General features: G+C 34.0%; 1 protein-coding gene across 1 annotated transcript in view; it reads right to left on the bottom strand.

Annotated features, from left to right (window-relative positions):
* Positions 1-23,184, bottom strand: part of LOC128215401 (CD109 antigen-like) — a 62,793-nt gene that overhangs the window by 19,192 nt on the left and 20,417 nt on the right. Inside the window, exons 7-30 of the mRNA XM_052922087.1 lie at positions 21,465-21,552; positions 20,168-20,249; positions 18,628-18,746; positions 17,722-17,869; positions 16,951-17,160; positions 13,730-13,864; positions 13,157-13,306; positions 12,727-12,801; positions 12,530-12,575; positions 11,186-11,291; positions 10,808-10,925; positions 8,828-8,941; positions 8,460-8,570; positions 8,029-8,157; positions 7,588-7,726; positions 7,205-7,381; positions 6,862-6,940; positions 5,140-5,296; positions 4,865-4,954; positions 4,327-4,519; positions 3,021-3,220; positions 2,320-2,475; positions 1,383-1,445; positions 99-208 (exon numbers count right to left, since the gene is read on the bottom strand). Of these exons, the coding sequence (XP_052778047.1) occupies positions 99-208; positions 1,383-1,445; positions 2,320-2,475; positions 3,021-3,220; positions 4,327-4,519; positions 4,865-4,954; positions 5,140-5,296; positions 6,862-6,940; positions 7,205-7,381; positions 7,588-7,726; positions 8,029-8,157; positions 8,460-8,570; positions 8,828-8,941; positions 10,808-10,925; positions 11,186-11,291; positions 12,530-12,575; positions 12,727-12,801; positions 13,157-13,306; positions 13,730-13,864; positions 16,951-17,160; positions 17,722-17,869; positions 18,628-18,746; positions 20,168-20,249; positions 21,465-21,552 (2,995 nt within the window). The remainder of the gene's footprint in view (positions 1-98; positions 209-1,382; positions 1,446-2,319; positions 2,476-3,020; positions 3,221-4,326; positions 4,520-4,864; positions 4,955-5,139; positions 5,297-6,861; positions 6,941-7,204; positions 7,382-7,587; positions 7,727-8,028; positions 8,158-8,459; positions 8,571-8,827; positions 8,942-10,807; positions 10,926-11,185; positions 11,292-12,529; positions 12,576-12,726; positions 12,802-13,156; positions 13,307-13,729; positions 13,865-16,950; positions 17,161-17,721; positions 17,870-18,627; positions 18,747-20,167; positions 20,250-21,464; positions 21,553-23,184) is intronic.

Below are 23,184 nucleotides of genomic sequence, written 5' to 3'. Positions count from 1 at the left end.
ATACCCTCGTATGGAGCATCGGAAGTGATACAGCAAACAATTAGACATAAACCCTGAACATGTTCTTTCTATGTAGTTTAATATTCTAGTTAGCTTACCTTATACAAGAACGAACCGTAAAACCGTTTACCGACTCTTTTACAACATCAACCTCCAGACGAAGATCTTGATCTTCAAGGTCCATGAATATATTGTAGAACAGCGATACCTATAAGCCATGAACATGCATTACTTGCGTAATAATTTCGAGACCAAAATAATCATATACTAGAATTTAGATTTGTAAATGAGATTTGAATTCCACGTTAAATTCCTTCTTTGCATAATTTCAGGTTTCGTCTAATCATTCTCTCGAAAAACGAAATTGATAGGGATATAATGGATTCAACTTGTGCGTACTCCCCAAATCTGTTGCGGACCATTTAGAAGGAATGGCAGTTGACAGACCGACCGACCGACCGACCGACGGACACATGCATCCGATCAGAAGGATAGTCAGTCAGACAGATATACAGATATAATTATATATGGAGTTAGCAAGTTATACTGATTAATATGAATTTTCTATATTTATGATAATCTTTATCTCACATAGAAACACAGGTATGTTGACACTGCATTGGTTAAGCATTTGAACAAGTTCAATTGCTTATTTACATCGGGTTTTAAGAACGTTTGGATAAAACCTCATGTTTTTGGTGCCAAACATTATTTAGTCATTCGAACAGCTGTGTTCACAGTTTTCTTCAAATATGGTTCTTTGTTTGTTCTAATACTATCATGTACATAGACATTTTCTTCAAAACCTCAGCTCGGATCTGGGAAAAACTGGAATGAATTTCATCAAACTTGTGGGTTGTACTGTTGGAAGTATTCGATTGGAAGTTTTAAGGTCATGGCAGTTTAACCATATACGTTTTGACCATATTTTACATAAAGATTCTTGCACGCAGCATGTCTGAGATGAGTTGCTTGATCTAGATGAAACCATCTGTAAATGCATGTCGTTGACAGGGTTCATGGACTTTTTATAAAAGAGTGATAGCCCTTTGTGGTTTAAAACTGAACTATATCGATATTATTTCCAGCGTTTTATCTAATAATTCCCTGGCATTTTCCGGATTAAACTTCAGTAGTGGCAGGGATTTATATCGAACCCAGTAGTGCATTCTTTCACCAGTATTATGACGGAGAATATTCAGAGAAAGGTGACCCTTTGTTCAGTCCGATCAAATATTTTTTACATCGTGTCAAGGCGGCGTGTAGGGAGGTGTGTTGTCACATAGTACATGTGACAGCTCTAGTTTAAACGCTTCTGGCGTAAGTCGGGGTCGGGGAACAAACTAGTACATGATGTACACATGATTAACAGAGATGCCTACCGTTATTATGGCTTTCGAATGCCCAATTGCTTGCACCTTGAGTACGCTGGTATCTGCCGAAAGCTGAAAAGCGGTTTCATTTCAAAACACAAATGTGAATTAAGTCTGATTCCATAATGCAGTTAATGCTATGAAGACAAGTTTAATATTCCTTAATTTAGACAAAGGCATTGTTTATCGGCATTTTAAGTGCGATGTTTACATAAAATGACATGATTGTCTTAAATTCTAAATAAACATGTAGGACTTCACAACATAAATCATTGTTCTTTGCAATTTTATAAACAACAATTTATTTCATTTTAATGACATCCTATATCAGTTTTTTATCACTTTTTGTAAGTAATGTAAATCCAATAACATCATCGATTCATATTATATTTTTGGCCGGTCCGGACATTGCTTCTAAGAAAGGCGAGACAAAATCGTAAGTAAAAGTTATTAGCTTTGAAACACATCAAAAGCGCTTTAAAAATAGTAATATAAAGTGTTCGTTATAATATACGAATTTTAATACAACACTTCGGTTCACGTGGCATTAACTGGACCGGCCAGTCAGCTCCCGAAATTTGAATAATCGAAACACCTCGCTCTATATACACCCCTTGGGGGGAGCTAAACGGCCGGTCATTATAAGGTCATATGACCAAATGTAGTGTGTGATATTTTTTAAATTTAATAGCCACACAGTTAATTACAATGATTACCTATTACACTTTAATTCAGCAGTTAGAGAACACATCTTTATGTCAGAACATTCAACTTACCCCAAACATCACGAGGGGTGATTTATTAACAATACCCAATAGACATAACGATTTGAAGACTAAACACCAAGGCAACTCGTAATAATAGGATGCGAAAATGAGACGCTTACGTCGGACAATGTTATTCCTATGTTGATGAAATTTCAACTATAACAGTAAAGCATTCTCACAGCAGCTGTTTGCAGCACCATTTCATTTTCCGGCGTTATTCGGAATTTTAGTTTATTTTTACGCTCGGCCTTCGAGACCCAGATAGTCATGTCAGCAGGCGGTGACTTCATGAGTGCCCCAAATGCAGCGAGTGCCTCGAGTCCAATCACCGTGTCCTAAACAAAACACGGATTCTAAATTTGAATCATTGTTGCAATTGCTCTGATAACATTGTTATGGTAGTGCTTTATATGCGCACCATTGGTATGCAGCGGACTGTCGCTTTTTAATTGAACATTTGCATAGAAAGATATGTTGCAATGTTTATAGCCATTCGGAGCTCCTCGGCCATTTTTATTGAAAACAACATCGGATTTATATGGACAACATTGTCTGGAATCGGTATACTTTAACTACGAAGCAAGTAGATCGCGTAGTAATTTCAATTTAGCAGTAAAACTTAATGATCTATCAATTGCAAATATTAATTATTTTTGCAATTGTAGATTTCACTGGCAATCAATTTAAACATATATTTAGAAATACAAGCTAAAACACTAAATTTAATTCAGAATATTGTCCAAAGTTTTATGAACTACTAATACTGATACACCATACAACCGAGGCTGTTTTCAATTAAAATGACCGAGAAGCTTCGAATGGTATATAGCAAGGCCCAATCTTTGGCGATGTTTTATTACGATAAGAATTTTATTTGAACCTGGGAAGAAATGAATCCACCGTAAGGACTACGTTGACCAATAAGCCATTTGTTGACACGTGCTCCGTCCACTTTGTCATCGGCCTTTGAAAGTGCAAGAAGAGCGTACGCTGTCATTTCAATTGACACTGCCGTTGTAGAAGGCCCAAAGTGGTATTTTGAGGGGACAGGCGCCGTCTCCTCCCAGTAGAGCATATCATCTGATTTGCATATAGTATAGTTTACGTTAAATAAATTAAATGATTGGTTTATTCATGGAAGCACGGAAAATGTATTGGACTAACATGAGGAAAAAATTGAAGGAGCAATAACGGGGCAAATTATTGGTTGTATTCTACATTATGTTTATTTTGTATATTGCTTTATACAAGGGATGCCAACGGATATTTGAAATTTGATCATAACGGTTAGTATTCGAATGTAAAAATCGTTATTCGAATATTCAATGTTTTTAAGTGAATAAACAAATAAATAAACCAGTGTTGTGTATAAAATGAGTCAATAACTGGTTATTAGACAAGTGGCATCAAACAAATTACAAATAGTTTCAGTGAATTTAAATAACCAGGCCAATTAATGAAAGAGGGAATCGGCCTTCACACCGAATTGTTAGTTTCGCTTTCAATTAAGTTGTGCAACCTATTTCAAATCGCCGTGAAGTATGAATGCGATGTACTTCTTACATGTTCGTGCCACACACGTTTTCCGTGTTACAATATAACGTCCATGCTTTGAATTGTACCTGTATTGTATAGCATTTTATGATATATTTTCTGTATTGTTGTGCAATGGATGAGTCAAAATCTATTGTCATTTTCGTTTTATTATTTAAATAGTTCCTTGGTTGGTTTAGTTATTCCATAGTTATATTTAGGTCGATCCCAGAACGAGGCTGCTCGTCCTGCAGAAAACCCCTCCATTATCTAATATCGTCACACTGAGAATGAATGTTCTCGCCGGTCTGATTTCGCATTGTTTACAAATATGAATGCAGTGACATTTAATTTATTCGAGTTTGTGTGCTGTTTGTTAAAAATGTATTGCCGAATCTCAGGGGCTAAATAAGGGAAGAATCAGGATCCGTCGCGTGTACCGGCTACGACAAAGACGGGGTATAAGGCCCCGGCTGTTACTATAGCAAATAATAATTGTATACTACAACTTCTAAAAGATTCATTTTGGTAATCGGATATTCGTATATTCGATCTAAATAATTACCGAATATTAGAATATCAATTTTCTCATTCGTTTGCATCCATACTTTATACTGAAACGAAATTTTAACAGTTTTAAACGAAAAAAGTACTACCGCCTAAGGACTTTGCTCTGCTCTTCAACATCTGTAAAGCAACGGAGGCCTTTCCAGATTTTCCAAGTCCAAGTGCATTAGTGGTAATGGCGAGCGTGAAGTCAGATTTTATTGTTTCTAGTTTTCCTTCAAGATACCTTAGTCCATTTGATATTCCTGTTACTAGTTTCCTTTTCTGATCTGTATCAAACTGTAAACATAAATTTTAAAAGATTGTTAACAGTGTGTAATGATACCTGAACTGAACAAATGTATACTTTAAAAGTGTTTGTGTAATGCATCGAAGTGTTTTGACCCGGAAAAAACGGATTATATTCTAATATCTATCCATTTATCAAAAGACGAATACTTCTATATTGGCTAAATAATTACATTTGAATTTATTCATCAGGTTATACATGGACATCTTTTGGCATTTCACCAAATCATACATATCTCTCTGTTGTTCATAATATGAATGTGTGATATATAAAAAATATAATTGTCTCAAATATAAATAAATTAAGTGTGAAATTAAAGCCTCCGTGGAGTGTACCTGGATTGTGTCTTCTCCGGCTTCTCTAGCTTCCATCAAAGCTATCAAAACGTACGCAGTCATTCTTTCTACTGATCCATGTGATCCTCCCTAATCAAGAATGTCAATTCTAGTGAACACGACAAGTTTAAAGGAGCAATTATATGTTTGTATCATTTTAATTCCTTAGATCATATGATCAAATTTAACAAAATACGCGTTGCTGGTTTTGTCGTTTTCATTTTAACCAACACATACTATTAATTAAACAATGGCTTCTCATTTGAAATGCGTACCTGCATTTCTCGATGGATAACGTTTCCACGTTCTGGAAAACTTCCGTCATCGTTTTGAATTGAAAGTAGATACGCGCTCGGTAAGGTTATTATGCGGTCTTCGACGTCGACATAAAATGTCGCCATTGAGAAAACCTTCAGAACAAATGAAGTTAACCTAAAACGAAATAACTCGTATTTAAGTAAACGTTTATTGAATGTTAATCACTTCGACTATATAGCACTATATATAAAGGCAATGTGAGGGTCCTTGTCAGACATAAGGACATCCTCATGAATTTGCTGATTTTTATCTATTCACCAACCTTATTAAAGGCCCTTTAAGTTTTGTTAAGGTTTCATCGATTTATCATCCAAGCAAATACGTATTATACTTACTCAATTACTTTTAGTTCAATTTACAATTGTACTTACCAGTTTCTGAGTGAGAGGTTAACTGTTTTTATTAGATAATCAATGGGTAGAGATTTCAATCAAGTAATTATTAATTTTGAAGAAAGTAAGGAGGTGAGATATCCTTATACTACATATACCCCGAAGTGAACCCTTGTCCCAATATCTACTAAAATAATATGTTTATACGTGCTCCCCTCTGAATTGTATGTACGTAATGTCACACACGAACTAAAGACTAGTATCATTTAAGGGCTACTTGTCCGTAAAGTTTCCATTTTATCAATATATCGTTTTATTACACGATTTATAAATGAATATGATATGAATACGAACAACTTTAAAAGAATGAATAAAACGCCACATTGACCCGTCTATTTATAGACAGTAAGCAACTGACATGTGACGCGATTATAACGGTGTAAATTAAACGCTGTATTGACCTGATGATGTAAAGACAGAAACAGTTAATAATATGACGTCATACAATATTATGTGATATATCAGTGAATTGCTTCGTGATAGATATAATAACACTATTGCCGCGTTCAACTATGGCAAACATATTTAAAAAAAAAAACGTAGTAGTAAGTATTGTAATCATAATATCTATTGTTTCCATAAGGTATTTATATGAAAAACTACAGTAGAAAAGCTCAGTAGCCGAAAGTTTAAACATAAACCCCGTTTAATGTAATATTGTTAAAATTTCTTCAACACATGATTCTGCGTGTTTTAATTGACCAGGCCTCGCATATTTGTCAAAAATGGACAATTTTGACTTTTAAAAAAAAGTTAAATAGGAACAAAATTATAGTTTGTAGTACTGCGCCGTACTAAAAAAAAAAACACGTCTTAACATTAGTAGATTTTTTTTTCGAAGTCCTATTTAAAGAGTTGTGTAAGTGTTTTAACATTAAAGTAGGAATATTTTATGTAATAACTGTTCCCATAAAATTAAAAAGGAACATGAAACTTACCGACATTTCTCTTAAATAGTGTTGTTTTTTTGTTGTTGAAATGTTTGTTGCCCTGTACGATCACAATTGATTTTACAAACGAGTACCAAACACGATCACCAGTGATTATTTCACTGATAGATCTCTATAGACCACAGGTAAGCATACAGTAAATAGCATTTAAAGATTTCACTAACAGGACGAAATGCAATAAAATGTTGCTTATGGTATTTAAATGTACACATTGTGACATACCATATAAATATTACGAACATCTCAACAACAGCATACCAGGGACTGGTTTGACTATGTCAAAGTCAATTGTTAAATAAACATTTGCAGATTCAATATGTGTCTGAAGTGAAATTACCATGAACTTCCTGATCCTGACCCGCCCCAAGCACTGAACGACCAGTCCGGGTGTTTGTAATTCATCTCACGCTGTATTCCTGCAAAGTAATAATCGCTTCAGAAATATAAACTTTTGTTAGTTTGATAAGAAATAGATGCTTTGAGGGAACCTTAACTAAAACATACGCATTGATGTACTGAATGTTTCGTTTGGACAATACAATTCTTTGTGACCTTTGTACTGCATTCATCGCGAATAATTGCAAGTTTTAACAGAGCAATACATTTACTTTTCTTAATGTGTTGATCACACAAGTTCACGATTGACGACGTAAATTGACTGTTTGAATAACCAAACTTACCTATTCTAATATAGCTTTCTGTCAGTTTCTCAAGATCAGCGTCTGAGCGTCCGACAGCAGTTAGGTATTCTATTACGAACACAGACGGGGCTGTGGATATCATATTCTGCTCCCCGCAGCCGTAAGGCTGTGTTACAAGCCTGTCTAGGTTGTCGATTGTAGGCCCCATTATATCACCTATTGAACATAAACCCCAAATGTCTATGCTAGCTTTATTTTGTAAACGTCCGCTACTACACGAGCGAGGGTTAACCAGGTATGTAAGTATGTGTACTCTGATAAGCAAAGGACACATTTTACGAAAATAATACCTAGTAGTATGCGCTTAGAGCCTTCGAATGATAATTTAAGTTTAGTAAAACTATATCATAAAATACACTTGCCATTCAAAGTGAGTTGCATGCGCTCGGATCCTTCAACTACATTTGGAGGATATGCAAGATGAAAACTGTAGTCGAATGTGTTTGTCTGGGTCAGGTCAATAAGGACTGGATATGCCACACTTTGTTCCATTCCTTCCGGCTAGAATGAAATACACTCATTGGTTTTATAAGACCCATAAATGCATGTGCGCGCGCGCGCGCACACACACACACACACACACACACACACACACACACACACACACACACACACACACACACATACGCACGCATCACGCAAGCACACACGCAACATGCACGCACGCAAGCACACACACATTCCCGTTGTTTGTATTGTACTGGGGTAGCGTTTGCTTAATTAAACATGAAACTACTTACATCACCACTTAATCAATGACGAACACTATGCTATCATTTTGGCTTAACGAGTTTAGAACCTACTTCCACTCGCAGTTTCTTTACCACGGTGTCTTTAGCTACTTTGGAGTCGACCGTTATTTTCAATTTGATGTCTCCGATTTCTAAAGGAACTATCGGGAAAAATGCAGGGGTTGCCCTTCCAGATCTCGCCTGAAAAATAACGACAACATTTGGCATGCTTCGATAGTTGAATTACTATATATAAAGCAGTTCAAATATACGATAAAGTCATTTCGGTTCCAAACATACATTTGATATGTTTAGACCCTATGGCGGAAAAAACAAAAATGGGGTATCATCAGTAATACTAACAATTTTCAAAAGCAAAACATCTACTAACAAGAAATGATGAATCACCATTCAACGGAAACGATAAATCAGTTTTATGAAAAGGCGGAAATATATCATATATATTAATTAATTCAAATTAATATGTTTATATTGATATTTACCAAAATACACATGACAATGTTTCCACATTTTTCTTTCAGTTTCAAACTTTTTCCACGTTTGGAAACAGCAAGTCCCCTGAACGAGCCACTTTGCTTTAATGTGACGAGAATCTGTTAAGAAAAATACGCGTATGGGTCCAATGTAACAAATGCCAAAACAAATCTAGTAGACAAACATACATGAATACACGCGCATTGGAATCACACACACATACACACAAATTGGAATCTTATTGGTTTAGATTTAGCGAAACCGCCTCAGCATACATTTAAAGGAAACTAACATGAACATGAAAGGTCTGTTAATACCTAGAACACAATACAATATAAAAAACACAAACTACTACTATCAATAGAACAGTACTTACATAGAGATCTTCCTTGTGATAGTTGAACACGTTTGCTTGTATTACAACTTGCTCATTGCGGATAACGGAAAAGGGTAGCTGAACACTAACGAAGAAGGGCAGGAACACCCGCAACTGAAGTAAAATATCTATATTAGGACTTGTATTAAAATAGTATGTTCTTCTAAACAGTAATAAATCAATTAATTTTGAAAGACATTGTAAATGTTTATCGTTTTAAGAATAAAAATCATGGGATTGAAATCTTATTTAAGTTGCTCTGAATATAATCACTTTTCTTTAAAAACCAACTGTCATACTTATGTTTAAGGTCATTTAAATGTAACGTTATAGACGAATACAAACAAATATGATTCACAAAACAATTGTTCGACCTTTACAGTACGAAAGTTTGTGATTTAGTTACCTTTGTTATCAGATTAAAAGATTACATTCGTCCGGAAAGGTCTGTCGACATAATTTTTGTGTTGTTTTTTTGTCAAATTGTCCGGACTATTTAGTCGACATTGTATTGAATGTTTATTATGATATCTCTTTAAATAAGAATGTTATTCAAAAACATAATGGTTACGGTGAACGAAATCTATTTTCTGGTTCTAAAATGTAAATTTTCTTTTTGTGTTGGATAACGTTATCCCTAAACTTGCTTTCTTATTTGAAATCAGATAAAATTTTCCTTTCTCAATATGTTCTTTTACTTTATTATAGCTTCACATGTTCAAAAGAATATAATATAAAGAATATATTAATTATATCTCAAAGCTTAGTTTAATGAAAATGATCTTTAAACATTCTCAATTTAGGTCCATTAAACTATATTTGCATTGTTGCCGGCCCTTAATTGTTAATTGAAAAGTATTTGTCTTCTGTTGTTTTTATGATGATTGTTTTAAAAATAATATAAAGTTTAATCTGTCAGTGCCTTAATAGGGAACATAAGAAAATTCTTGTTATATTTAAAACCAATATATTTCAGCCGATTGGTTCGCTCGGTATGTTTTAGCGTATCACCTCACTTTGCGTTTTGAGTCTTTGGTGGCATATAATTGCAGTAATATAACCCGTAAACGTTGGCGAAATTTTCGTGATATCCACTTAATTATTTAACTATCTAGCAGAAGGTTATCACTGACTGTCCTGTGTTATGAATCGAAATAACTTTATATGTAAACTAAAGACACAAGCCGTTGAATGTTGAATATTAACAAAGAATAGGTTTTGAAATGTCAGGCCATAACAATAGGTTAAGTCATCACAAACATGCCTCACTTTCAGTAAAAATTATGTTAATAAAAAAGGTGCGCTCAAACAAAAGGAGATACTCTTGCATATATGATCCGTTACTTTTCAATATTGATTTTAATAATTTCTTTATAAATCACTTCTGTATTTCTAGAAACATAATTTTATCGCATTGTCAATATATGCACGTTTATCGCAGAAGACTCAAAGAAACGATATTCAGTAGCATGTATTATGTATAACATGGACGTTCATGCTCACACAATCATGTTGTAATTTCTCGTAATGCCGACCGTGATTCGTTGCACGTATAAAAATGAATGCCCCGTTACCGAGGTATATATTTAGTATTCCGTTTTGCAACAGGGAAACACGACAGGGAAAAGAAGACTCAAACGACGATAAATTACTCAACCATAACATTGAAAGTAGTATTTAAGAATTTTGAACGAAACTTGGAAACATCCTCAATTAAAAATATTTCTATTGACATTCAGTTTCATAAGAGTCTTTGTAAGCAATTGAATTTATCATAAGGACACACCCATTTGGTAATTTTTGACTTTAGATATACATGTAAACGTATTGTTGCTTGAAGATATTTAGAGCACGGTTGATTAATTAGCGTTTTGGTGGTCAGATAGGTTTGGTGATCTCTTTATCTCTAGACTAATAAAACATTTGTAACACAAAAGAACATGAACTTAAAACGAGTATGTGCGTAAATGTCAAAAGAACCTCTGCTCGGGTAACTGCTACAGACAAACGTGATTTTCCATCAATAGCAAAGCACGTAGCCACCCAAGTGGTGATTGTATCAGGAGCTGTTGCAGTAAACTCAGCAATACCCGTCTCACTGTAAAATGTTTTTAAGTTACGAAATATATATATGTTCATATATATAAAGAAGAAATAGGGTAAATCGGTAATGAATCAAAGCAAACTTATTTGTTTGATAGATCGTTGATTAAACATGACAAATGTTTAGATACAAATCAAATATTGTTAAATACATTTTTAATATGTTATTTTCAAATATTTACCATTTTCCTTCAATTTGCACAAATAATAGACGCCGTTAGCAAGCATAATTAATAAACAACACTTGAGTCGTACCCTGACGAAACATTGTTGAATAGCCACGTGTCGGGGAATTTCTTGCGAAGGGTCACTTGCTTTCCTTTATTTTCCGGTTGTCGAGTGGTCGTCGATGTTGGTAATACTGGAGAAGTTGTTGAGGCATGAACCGTACTACTTTCATAAACTGATGATGAAAAACTATATGGTGTGGTCACTGAAAGAAAGATCCGCAGCCTTCTCAAAATACATAGTATGAAAACAGACGTATCGAATTATCATAACCGTTCATTGTTGGTTATTATACCCCCCAAAACAAAGTTTGGGGGGGGGGTATACTGGAATCGGGTTGTCCGTCTGTCTGTCTGTCTGTCTGTCTGTCTGTCCGTCTGTCCGTCTGTCCGTCCGTTTTTTGTCCGGGATTCATCTTTGTCGTTATTGAACAAATCTTTTTCAAACCTTCAGATATTAATGGCCATGATGTAAACTTGCGCCTCTGTGAAATTGGTACGGGTCACATGACCCTGACCAGAGTTATCTCCCCTTGATGTGTTAAAGTAGGCAAAATAAGCCCTGTCCGGGATTCATCTTTGTTATTATTCAACAAATCTTTATCAAACTTTCAGAAATTAATGGCCATGTTGTAAACTTTCGCCTCTGTGAATTTGGTACGGGTCACATGACCCTGACTGGAGTTATCTCCCCTTGATGTGTTAAAGTAGGCAAAATAAGCCCTGTCCGGGATTTATCTTTGTTATTATTCAACAAATCTTTATCAAACTTTCAGAAATTAATGGCCATGTTGTAAACTTTCGCCTCTGTGAATTTGGTACAGGTCACATGACCCTGACTGGAGTTATCTCCCCTTGTAGGCAAAATTAGCTTTGTCCGGCCTAACACCAGGGCAAACAACCTAGACATGGAGGGGTGGGGGGTATTCGTTAGCCTATGGCTTACAGTTCTAGTTGTAATTGCAACCCTCTCTTGACAGTAGCATTTTAAAACCGTATTTAGTATGATAGCATTATTAGTCATTTTAATGACTTGGAAAACCAAAGAACGAACTAAGTTTTATACTAACACAAAACAAAAGTTTTTTAAATATTGTTGTAAAATTGTAAGCGGAGTAATTTACACACTGACGAAAGGAATGATATGCATCACATAGTCCGTCTAGAACGATAAAAGATCCATATGGAATGAATATATGTTCCATCTTATAAACAAAGTCTCATTTCCCACATCAATCATTAAAGAATTCCTGAAAGAAACTTAACAGAATTGAATTTAATTATATTTCTTTTTTTTTCGTAGTATATCTTCATTATGATACCCGCAATCTTTTGAGTTATCGGTTATGATGATGTGTGAATCTTAACTTACCTGTTCCTTCTCTTAATGAAATTCCGTGGTAATTGAGCCACACAGACTGCAACAGAATAATGAATGCTTCCTTTGTATATTTAGCAACAATAGTTTAGTTCAAAAGCATGTAAGCCTTCCTATATTGGTTTCTGAACAGAACACTTCTAAGATAAGAGGTATTCATAATCAAGACAGGTATTCAAAGTAAATCTCACACGAAGTATGTTGTAAAACGACGAATCATCAAGTGTAGTGGCCTTTTTCATATTGTCTGCTAAAGGCAGGATTTCCTGCAATGATCAAAAGATAAAAAAATAACACTTTGTTCGAAGTCCCTAGTTCACTTTAGGTTTGTAGTATGTTTAGAAATAAAACACTAATAATTAAGACACGGCCAGTAGCCGAACTTTGTACTATGATCCTGTTCAAAGTCACGAGTATCAATGACTTACAGACGAAAATAAATTGGTAACATAATGCGTCATATGATATTGGACACACATTGCATACATATCGCCTGGAAAACGTATTTGAACATTACGAATATAATTACGGTTAATCTGGTGGATGTAGAGTCAACATTTTTGTGGTTTTAACATGAATAAACGGGTTAAAACCTGTTTTTATAATACAATCTGTTCGTACCTCCGTGATATCATTGCCTTGATCGAGAATCAGAATGCTTTTGTCCACTGTTAACAGGTAGAAGTTAGAACCCGCGTTGCCTTGAAGATGAATATTGGCATCATCACCTGGCCGCACCTCCTTTTTATCGAAGGATATACGTGTTTGTACCTAAAAAGATGTTAAAGGATGACAAAGCATTTTGACTTCACAAATGTTTTAACGATCACAGCCATAATAAAGTAACATATGGAATATTTGCAAAACTGTTCAGATTTGTCAAACGAAACTAAATGCAATTATCAGCGAACGTATTGAAATAATCACCTCATTTGATTCATCCTTGATCTTCACGAGAAGCGCGCTAGTTCCTTCGTTGATTTCTTAACGAAAAGGAACATAGTCGCTCAGGGGTTGTGGATTACTTATTCGAGATCATGGTATATTGGTATAATACATGTACAGAACATCAATTTTCATAACAAGCATATCATCTTCTTCACCCAAAACATTTTGTCACTATAACAATACATATTTAATTTATATTACAATATTCAAACAAACCAACAAACCTTCTGTGTAATAATTTTTTACTGCTCTCAAGGACCACGCCATGACCACAAAGTTTGGTCTCATCTCCTTCGTTGCTTTGACAGTGAATTCCTTCGCTTGACCTTCAGAAAGGTCAAACCATTCTCCTTCATCAATATACCATCCGTTTGAAACAACCTAAAGTCGTCATATATAACCGTGTATCATTAAGGCTGCTCTTGTAACGATGATGTTTGTTACTTGATTCATTTTGAATTTGTCGAAGTTAAATTAATTTAATAAAATAGTTTGGTCATAACAGTGTTTATTTTCGCGCTCAATTTTCGAAACTCAATAAATTAAATTTTGGCTGTATCTCATGAATATTCATATACATACAGTTAATGGAAAATTAAACAAACAAGTGGAAAAAATATCGTTTCAGATAGTATTTTTTAAAAAGAAATTTTACGAAAAAATGACAATACCTTATAAGTTGCTGTCACCATGTCGCCAGTAACTGAAATTCTGAAGGTGGCACTGTCGCCTACATCCTTCATAAAAATAATAACATCAATGGTTCGTTAAAAATAGTTTACTTATTATACTTGTTGGTAAAACAAGAAGTTGCTGTAGTAATTATCTAACATTGTTTTAGTTAAACTTAACAGGTCGTATTCATAAAGCTACTTAAGGGAAGCATTTAGCAATTTTCATCACATTTATTCATATGCAGCTATTATCTGGTCATGTTTCTACCCGTTGTATAGCTTAGTTAAAACAACTCAGTTTTAAGTTAATATTTAAAAAAAATCACCTTAGAAAACTAAGTTCAAGTTGAAAAGATGCTGGTGATAATGAATACGACCCAAGTAATATGCTTTGCATTTAAGCCATTATTAAAAGTTATTCATTTGACAGACGAAACAGAATATAAACATCAATTCGTCCATAAGAACATACTGACCTATACAATATATATTGCGACAAACACATGTTAAACAAAAAGGTAAACAAGTTAAAAAAATTACCAATTCCGTGGGTCCTGATACTTGTTTCAATGTCAAAGAAGAGTTGACCAGGGGGTTGGTGGATTGAAAAATATTGTATCCGTATGTACGAATATCATTGGATGTTCCGGCTTTTCGAAAAACAACCTAATCAAAGATATTATCAATTGTGAAAAAAACACATTAAAGGTGTCATGCTGGTTATTAAATTTAACAAAATAGATAAAATAACCTTATATGATCAATATTGAATTTCCTTACAATAAGGGCAGAATATTTCGCAAATATTTCAAAGAACTACTTGTATCATATAAGTGTGATTTCTGTTTGTGGTAATGTTTTATTTTTTTATCATATCGCAATGATTTGGACAGGACGATAAACAAGGCTCTTACCGTGAGCATGGTATTTGCAAACGCACGCTTGATATAGAACGCTGTCTTTGTTCTAAAGAACAACAAAATAACTCTACCAACTAGTATCTGGATTAAAATATTCAACTCGCGCAATGTGTCTGTGTATAGTTTTAATAGATTAGATAATAGTTACGTTAGTATATGTCCATGCAATGCAAACGGTTTCAAAAATCCTAGATATTTATATAGTTCTGTGTTGTTTGTGGAATTTTGTGTTGTTGTTTAATGTTTCTGGGTTGTGATTATTTGTGTTTGTGTTCTATATGTTTGGTGTTACCCTGTGCCATTAAACGGTGTTTTATGTATAAGCTTTTGGCTACTGAGTTTGTTTCGTAAAATATCGTAAACATATAGAACAATGTGAGACACTTCGGTTTTAATCTAGTAGAGGATATAACTCGACAACGTTTGTCAAGAGTTACCTTACATCGTTGATGGTTTGTTATGAAAATACGTTTAACACGACCTCCATGGACTGCTTTTATGAACAATCGTATTGTTTTTAAAAATGACCGATTAGCTGAATGTTTACGTATAGGGATGGATGCTATCGCGGGAAAGTGTAAACATAATACAAAAAATGTTTCAATCCACAGAAATTTACAGAGGCTTTTCCAATGGGTCCTTGACCAGCTGCCGCTGTTGAATTTTCATGTTCTGTTGCATAATGGGGATAGTTTGTTCTAAAATATAACACTTTCCTTTTTTTTATTTCCACTATTTCGAACTGTTATTTCTCGACTCACAATGGTTAAAAGATAATTGAAAGTGAGAATATTATTCATTATCACAACATTAGTGTTAAGTAGAGACAAATCACTAACATCAATCATTTGGCGAAGGTAGGTTTTTGTGTGTGCACATAATTGCACTTTTTTAAGGTTTTGGATGGTCAATCACTTTCGCAAAACTCATGTAATCACTTGAAGCAATTAACCGTGTGTATAACATTTTCAATTCAATATTTTACACTGTTTTTTTTCTGAAAACTAAGTGCATACCAGCTCTTAGTCATTAGTAAATATGATTAATTGGTATTCTAGTTTTCATTAATGTCTATTCTGTTGCGTCTTTCATCGAAATGACGACATGTCAATGCCCTATTATGAAGTTAATCAATGTATTCATATAGTACGAAGAATCTTAGAAGGTTTACGCAAAACCGGAAGCCAAGGCAGTATAACATATGAGTGTGAAATAACAATTGAAAAAAAATCTACCTGCACGTTTATCTACACGCACAAGTTTTACTTCGTAGCCTCTCGACTATATCGACTTTAGGAAAGCATTGCAAACTCCAAATAAACCTTACTCTCATGAGCCTGTTCAACACAGTTCAAATACTCCCATTTCTATTGTGCTTTCATGGATTAACACGTTTTATTGCATTTAAATTTCACTGATCACAAAATCTTCGGTCTTCATTTGTTCATAATGACAGGACGTTTGCAATTGGTCAATCAACGATTTATTTCATTACATTGTTTTTTACTTTGATTAAACAAGTGACGTCATTGATAATGACACTCTTCTAAAGTCGAATTTATACTTCGATCAATTACGTTTTAGCGTTATTTTGCAGTTAGATTACTCCAAAAAAAGTTTGCAAGTTGTCAATGTAAATATAAACATTTACTATTTTAGAAATACGTCAATAAAGAAGTATAAAACATCATGTCTGTATATTGGTAATCATTAAATCCTTCGAATTTCCCAAGCCATGAACTGAGCAAATGTTTTAGACACCGAAGTACTTCAACGTTCAATTCTTACACCAAAGGTTTTCCATACATACATTATCTTCAGCATTTAACATATGACGGATATATTCGACATGTTTAACTATAAATTATCTTACCTTCATGTAGATATATGACACATTTAATTGTAAATCTTCCCCTTCAACAGTGTAGCTGATTTTGTTGTCTTTGTCAATATCAATCCTTGCAAATTTGCGAATGACGACCCAACTACGATTTATTAGGTAAAGCTTCACTTCAACCCATAGATCTATATCCGCCGATGCCACTCCTGGGTAGGGGTCACCAATATATGAAGTAACTTCCCCCTAAATAAAATGAAGATTAAATGCAAATAACTTTGAAATAATAAGTATGATTAAAATTTAAGTGGTGTCGTTAACATATATGTCAACCATTAGTTGACTTTCAAAACCTAGTTTTACCCTTCGGCAAGTGACACCAAGTCACTCTCCCAAAGTAACAGCATCGCATAGGGTTGTTTAATGGTCGTTATAGTTAATGGCATCAGATGTTAGTTGTCATCGATCCGTTTGCGGACCAAAACACATTGATTAAGCAAAGCAAATCAAGGGGAGCACCGTTTCTTTAAACAAACATCCCTTAATTACAGAGCCAAATACGATACTCTGGGAATTTGGCACCAAGCAAAGTCGTCAAGCTTTACAACAGGGACTGGTCAGATTGAATTTACAAGCCAGACATTGAGTTTAAAAGTTATTGAAAGGAACAGCATGATGGTCGTTAAAGCAATAATAGATTTAAAACAATATATATGAAAGAGTGTGCTGAGTCTGATTTAGCATGACCAGGTAATATTTCAGAATCTCTTATAAATTAAAGATATTTTTAAGAGATTGATCTGATACCGAAATGTCTATGTCTTGTCCAACGTGAAATTTCTTCTTGAACGTAGGTTGGAAGGCAACGTCGTATACTTTGACGTTAAGGTAGGATTCTGCGGACATATTCACTCCCGTTACATCTTCCACAACATTGGCATGGATTTCTAAACGTCTTAAAACGCAGAAAAAAATACATTTGAAACCGAATATCATGAAGATAATCATAAAATAATACAAAATTATAAATACAAAAATAACGTGCTAGTGTTGCGTAGGGTTTTAACCAAATAAAAAGCCATCAAATGGTATTGCCAGATGTCAATATAACTTTGTTACGCTGTGTAGTCAAAGTGAAATAAGAAGGGTATTTGACTTTCATTTGACGTTTAAAGCGTAACTTTGCTTTTATTAAGAGTGCTTTACCCTATATGCCGTCATTACCAGTTATATTTTCAGTAAATGTCATTTTGATGAAAAGTGTGTCCATTAAAAGTGCCAGTGAGGCCCGTTTAGGGCCACGAGTTTGTTTGCCCCCTAAAAGCAAATGTAGGACACAACATCCACAGACTAAAGCCAGCCTGCTATTTTTATATAGGTGGACAAAACTTTCCGTATTATGTTAACCAGGCGGAAAAACACACACCCTAGGTTTCAATCAAAACACCAAGCACTTATTCAATTATGCATAAGGATTCTGATGGACAATACCGTTATTTTATTTATCATGGTTAAATTATTCCGAATATTATTCATTCACCGAATCGGTATCAGGTTTACCTAAATACTATTTAACATGTGTACAAAAGAGTGTGCATTAACAGTTAAAAGTATAATTTGAAGTAGTTAATTACTTTAATTGCTTAAAATGCGTAACTTAAAAAACTGGAAAAAGGAATATTCCTAATATACAACACTTTATCAAGTACATACAGCACGCTGTTGTAATATCCATTAGAGGCATTAAATATCCGCCGAGCAACATATGACTTTCGGAAGTCTGACGCTAGTTCTCTAAATGGCAAGTCTATATCAACAGAGCCATCTTTAACCTGAAAAAGTGATATATAATCGATAATCTCAAAATTAATCTTGAAACGTTAATTCAAGACAAACAACACAGGATAATGGAAAATTTCATGCATAACTAAAAATGGCAGTCGCTTCTTTTGCCAATACGCAATAGGTCATTCACTGCATTTAAACATTTTATTAAATAAGAATGGTAAATGTCCTTTTAAGCATATTACGTTATATTCTTTATTTATAAACATAGGCACTCATGTATGTTCAGGGTTTGGTCAAAGATTTACAAATAAAGAAGGCGCAAATTTGGATATGGAGGTGATGAACCTTTTGGACATGGACTTCTCCGTCCTTCTTCCTCTAAACCAGAAGATATGAGGCCTAACCCTTATGGGTCTTAATAGGCAGTCTCTTAACAGGATATTTGTTAAACATTTTGCTTAAGGGTGTGTCGGTGTAGTTTCCAATAATATTTGTACATTCATTTTTATCTTCGACATTTATTGATACAGATATTTGATGAAGGTGTATTGTGTATGTGATGCTGTTTGTGTCTCGTCTATATAGAGTATTGGCATTACCCTGTGCCTCGTTAAACACTTTGATACAGGATGTATCAATGTAGTTGCCATACTACTACTACTATATATATTATTACTACGTAATTCCAATATTTGAAATATAGCTTAAGAAAATCTCTGAAAATACTATTTTAATTTCGAATTTTCCGGCATCAGAACTGAGCTTTGGTTTAGATTAATAAGAGCAAAAACATCCTGTTTCTTAAGAACTTGGATGCTATATTGAGATCTTTGTTTTGAACTGCATTATAAGGTATTTTTGCAAAGATAATACTTCATGTTTTGGGGTTCTTTAAAACTATTTCCAAGGGTTATAACTTGCTGAAAAATCAAAACATAGTGCATCGTAAAACATGTTGAAATCTATTGGAAACAAAGACGAAAACCAGTGACAAAAGTTCCAATAACATATAAAATACGATTATCTCGATCCAACTTATTCGATTTTTCGTAATAAACGTCTGGTCAGTAAAGAAGGATAGCCATTAATTTCGAAAATGTGCGTAAGTTAAAAGTATCATTGTTAAAGTATCTCGTAATGGTTTGTGTTAGAAATGATCAGAATAAATTGCTCTCACGCCCACGCCCATTTTAACTACACTGCAGCCAGAGAAGATAAACCGGACACTCGTATGGACCTCTCACGTTTCACTAAAGTGTTTATCGAGAACTATACACTTAGACTATACAAAATTATTGCATACTAATTTGCACAGGTTTTTCTACACTGTGTTCTAAACGTGTTATAAAAAGTATGTTGCTTTACCTTGAACTGTATATAGAGTACTATAAAATTAGACTATGAAGGGTATTACTTAATGCTGTTTCACTACACTATATAGAGAGTACAATAAACTTGTTATTACCTTGAAATGTTTTACTACACTGTAGATTGAGTACTTTAATGTTAGCTCCAGGTCACCAGACACTCCAGTTCCAAACGTATACCTACAAAACAGATTTAGAGATAAATTTTAAACCGAAAACGACGCATAGTTAAAGTATGTGGGTTGCTCCTTGTAGAATGTTTATTCCTGCTTCTTTATATCAATTATCTTCCAGGTGCCATCCTAATAAATTTAAATATTCTTAATAACACATTGTATCCCTCGCTAGACATCTAATCTCCTGATACTTTCCTTTTTCTTCATGCTACCTTTTTTCACCTCCTTATTCGATCTATAATACTCATCGCATAATCTATTATCGTCCCATCCGAATATAGTATGTTATCATCCATAAACGTTATACTATCCTGCTTATACCATATATCATCCTCCCAAAACAATCTATCATCCTCCGTATTAGCTTTCTAAAAGCATCAATTATCCTTATCTTACTCTCTGTATATCATATATTTTTTATTATCGTCTCATTTTTTTCCACACGTGTTTTCTTCTTCAATCAAAGATCTTTCTGATACCATGTAGTATATTCCTTAAACAACATTTAATTCAACTGCTCCCATTTAAAGTCATCTTACGACCATATGTTATTTTCCTAATACAATCTGTTATCTACCTGTTACCATTTATTATCATCGTGCTACGCTTTATAATCCACCAAATCCCGGGGCATCCTCATGTAACTAATCATTTTTCCATTTAGAGTCCTCCTTTTACACTGATAATAATCCTGCATTTATCATCATTATGTTACCATCTATTATTCTCTTTAAACCAGGTTTGATCTTCTATACAATATCCTACTCATACCATGAGTTATCCTCCTGCTACAATTTAATCTTCCATCTCCTCCTCTTCGTGTCGTACTTATCTTTTCTTATACAATGTACTACTCTCCACATATCAGGTAATTTACTCCTGATAATAACATCCGTCTGTCTGATTTTATTCAGTTTTGCTGTATTTTTATCTAGTTTTATAATATTATTTACAATTACATAGAAGCATAATTTTTGATAGTTTCCCTCATTAAGACATATTTTTTAAGCTGATGGCATGTGATTTCGTTTGTTCTAACTAATGACATCCGTGTCAATTGTTTCAAAGAAAAGGTACTTTTCCGCCCTGATGCTATTTATTTCCAATCAGGATCTAATTGCTTTCTTCCTGATAGCATGCATTGTTTTTGTATGAAAAAGCTAGGTTTTCTCAAGCATTGTTTAAGGAAATGATACAATAAGTAAATTGTTAAACTTACAGGGCCGAAACCTTTCCTTTTAAGGAGTCATCCGACGCCGTGGCAACTTGTTTTGGGAAATCTAACTCCACATCAAATTTCGGAAGCTCTGAAATTACATGAACTTTATAACATACCTACAATAAACAACCAGCAATACCAATATTTTCAAATAACTACTATTACCGAGCTGACCTTAAACGGTTATAATTAGTATATTTTTTAATGGTTTTACATATTTAGTGCTATAAAATGAAACATAGCATTTGGATATAAAGCGAATGTAACGTATGTCCTAAAACCAACGATAAACCAAACCATGAAAAAAAAAATCCTGAACGTTAAAGTTAATTCAAATGTTTATTGATTTGATGAAGTTATTTTAGTTGTCTGAATAGCGCACTCGCTTATCACGAAGTCGACCCTGGTTCGATTCTCGGCCTTGGTCCCGGCAGGTGTGTAAAGTTGGTGGTCACCAAGCCGGACAAATGGTGTTTCTCTTGAAATTCCGGTTATCCCAAGATCGTATCAATGAAAGTGACATAGCATAAGTTTCCATAACTTTGTTTAGAATCTTTGTTAAATAAATAATGTTTAAACTAGGGATGCAAACGAATAGCAAAATTGATATTCGAATATTCAGTAATTCTTTCGAACGAATATTCAAATATTCGATTACCAAAATATGTCTTTTAAAAGTTCTAGTAAACTATATATATTATAATATTTGCTAAAGTAATAGCCGGGGCATTTTAGCTCTACTTTGTCGTAACCACTACGCGCGGCGGACCCTGAATTTCACCAAATGAGCCTCTGAAATTCTTCATTTCAGAAAGCCAAAAAGTAATACTTTATGATCAAAGAAAATAAAACTTTTACCTTATATTCCTCTGCCTTCATATTTGTAAACAACGTGAACTTTAATGGAATTCTGGTCAAAATTGAGGGTCTTTCCGTAGGATGAGCAACCTCGTTCTGGGATTGACCTCTACTATATAAACTATGGAAAAAACTAAACTAACTTGGGAACTAGATTATTGCAGATATTCTTAATTGGTAGAAGCAATTTACCGAAAATAATTGGATTGTTGGTGTCATTTGTCTTACAGCCAACTATTGTAAAATTACGGGGACTTTTTACAGTACCCGACGATATGTCCCTAAATGACACATAACGCTGTTTAGAGTATTGTCATCACATTCACACCTCTGGCATTATGTGATAATCGTTGTAAAAACAAGACAAACGAATCTTAAACACAACAACAGAGTTGTAGGCAAAATATCTATTATTATATTTATTCAACAAAACAAACATCGAATATTCGAATACCGATTTTGATATTCGAATACCAAACGTTTGATCGAATATTCGAATATTCGTTTGCATCCCTAGTTTAAATTAGTTATTTTGATACAAACATTGTTTAAAAGCATTTTCTTTCAAGAGCGATTTGTATGAAGGCGATTGAACGGGTTTTATATAAATATGCCTATTATTTACGAACGTTTAAGGGAAAGAATGTTTTTAGGAACATCGTATGTTGTTATATAACATAATTCTTATCAGTTTTGTCAAAGGAATCAGGTTTGAGAACATTGATTGTTTACTAAAATGCATATAAAATACAAATTCAAAACATAAAACAATAACATATCCTACTTTTATCTTGATGCAGTAAACAAAAACCCAATGAGCTAAAACAAATATACACATAACAAGGGAACTCATCCAGACAGC

The sequence above is a fragment of the Mya arenaria genome, chromosome 13 (genome assembly GCF_026914265.1).
Source record: "Mya arenaria isolate MELC-2E11 chromosome 13, ASM2691426v1".
Taxonomy (NCBI): Eukaryota; Metazoa; Mollusca; class Bivalvia; order Myida; family Myidae; genus Mya; species Mya arenaria.
The sequence above is the reverse complement of the archived record's forward strand: the minus strand, read 5'-3'. Positions and strand labels throughout refer to the sequence as shown.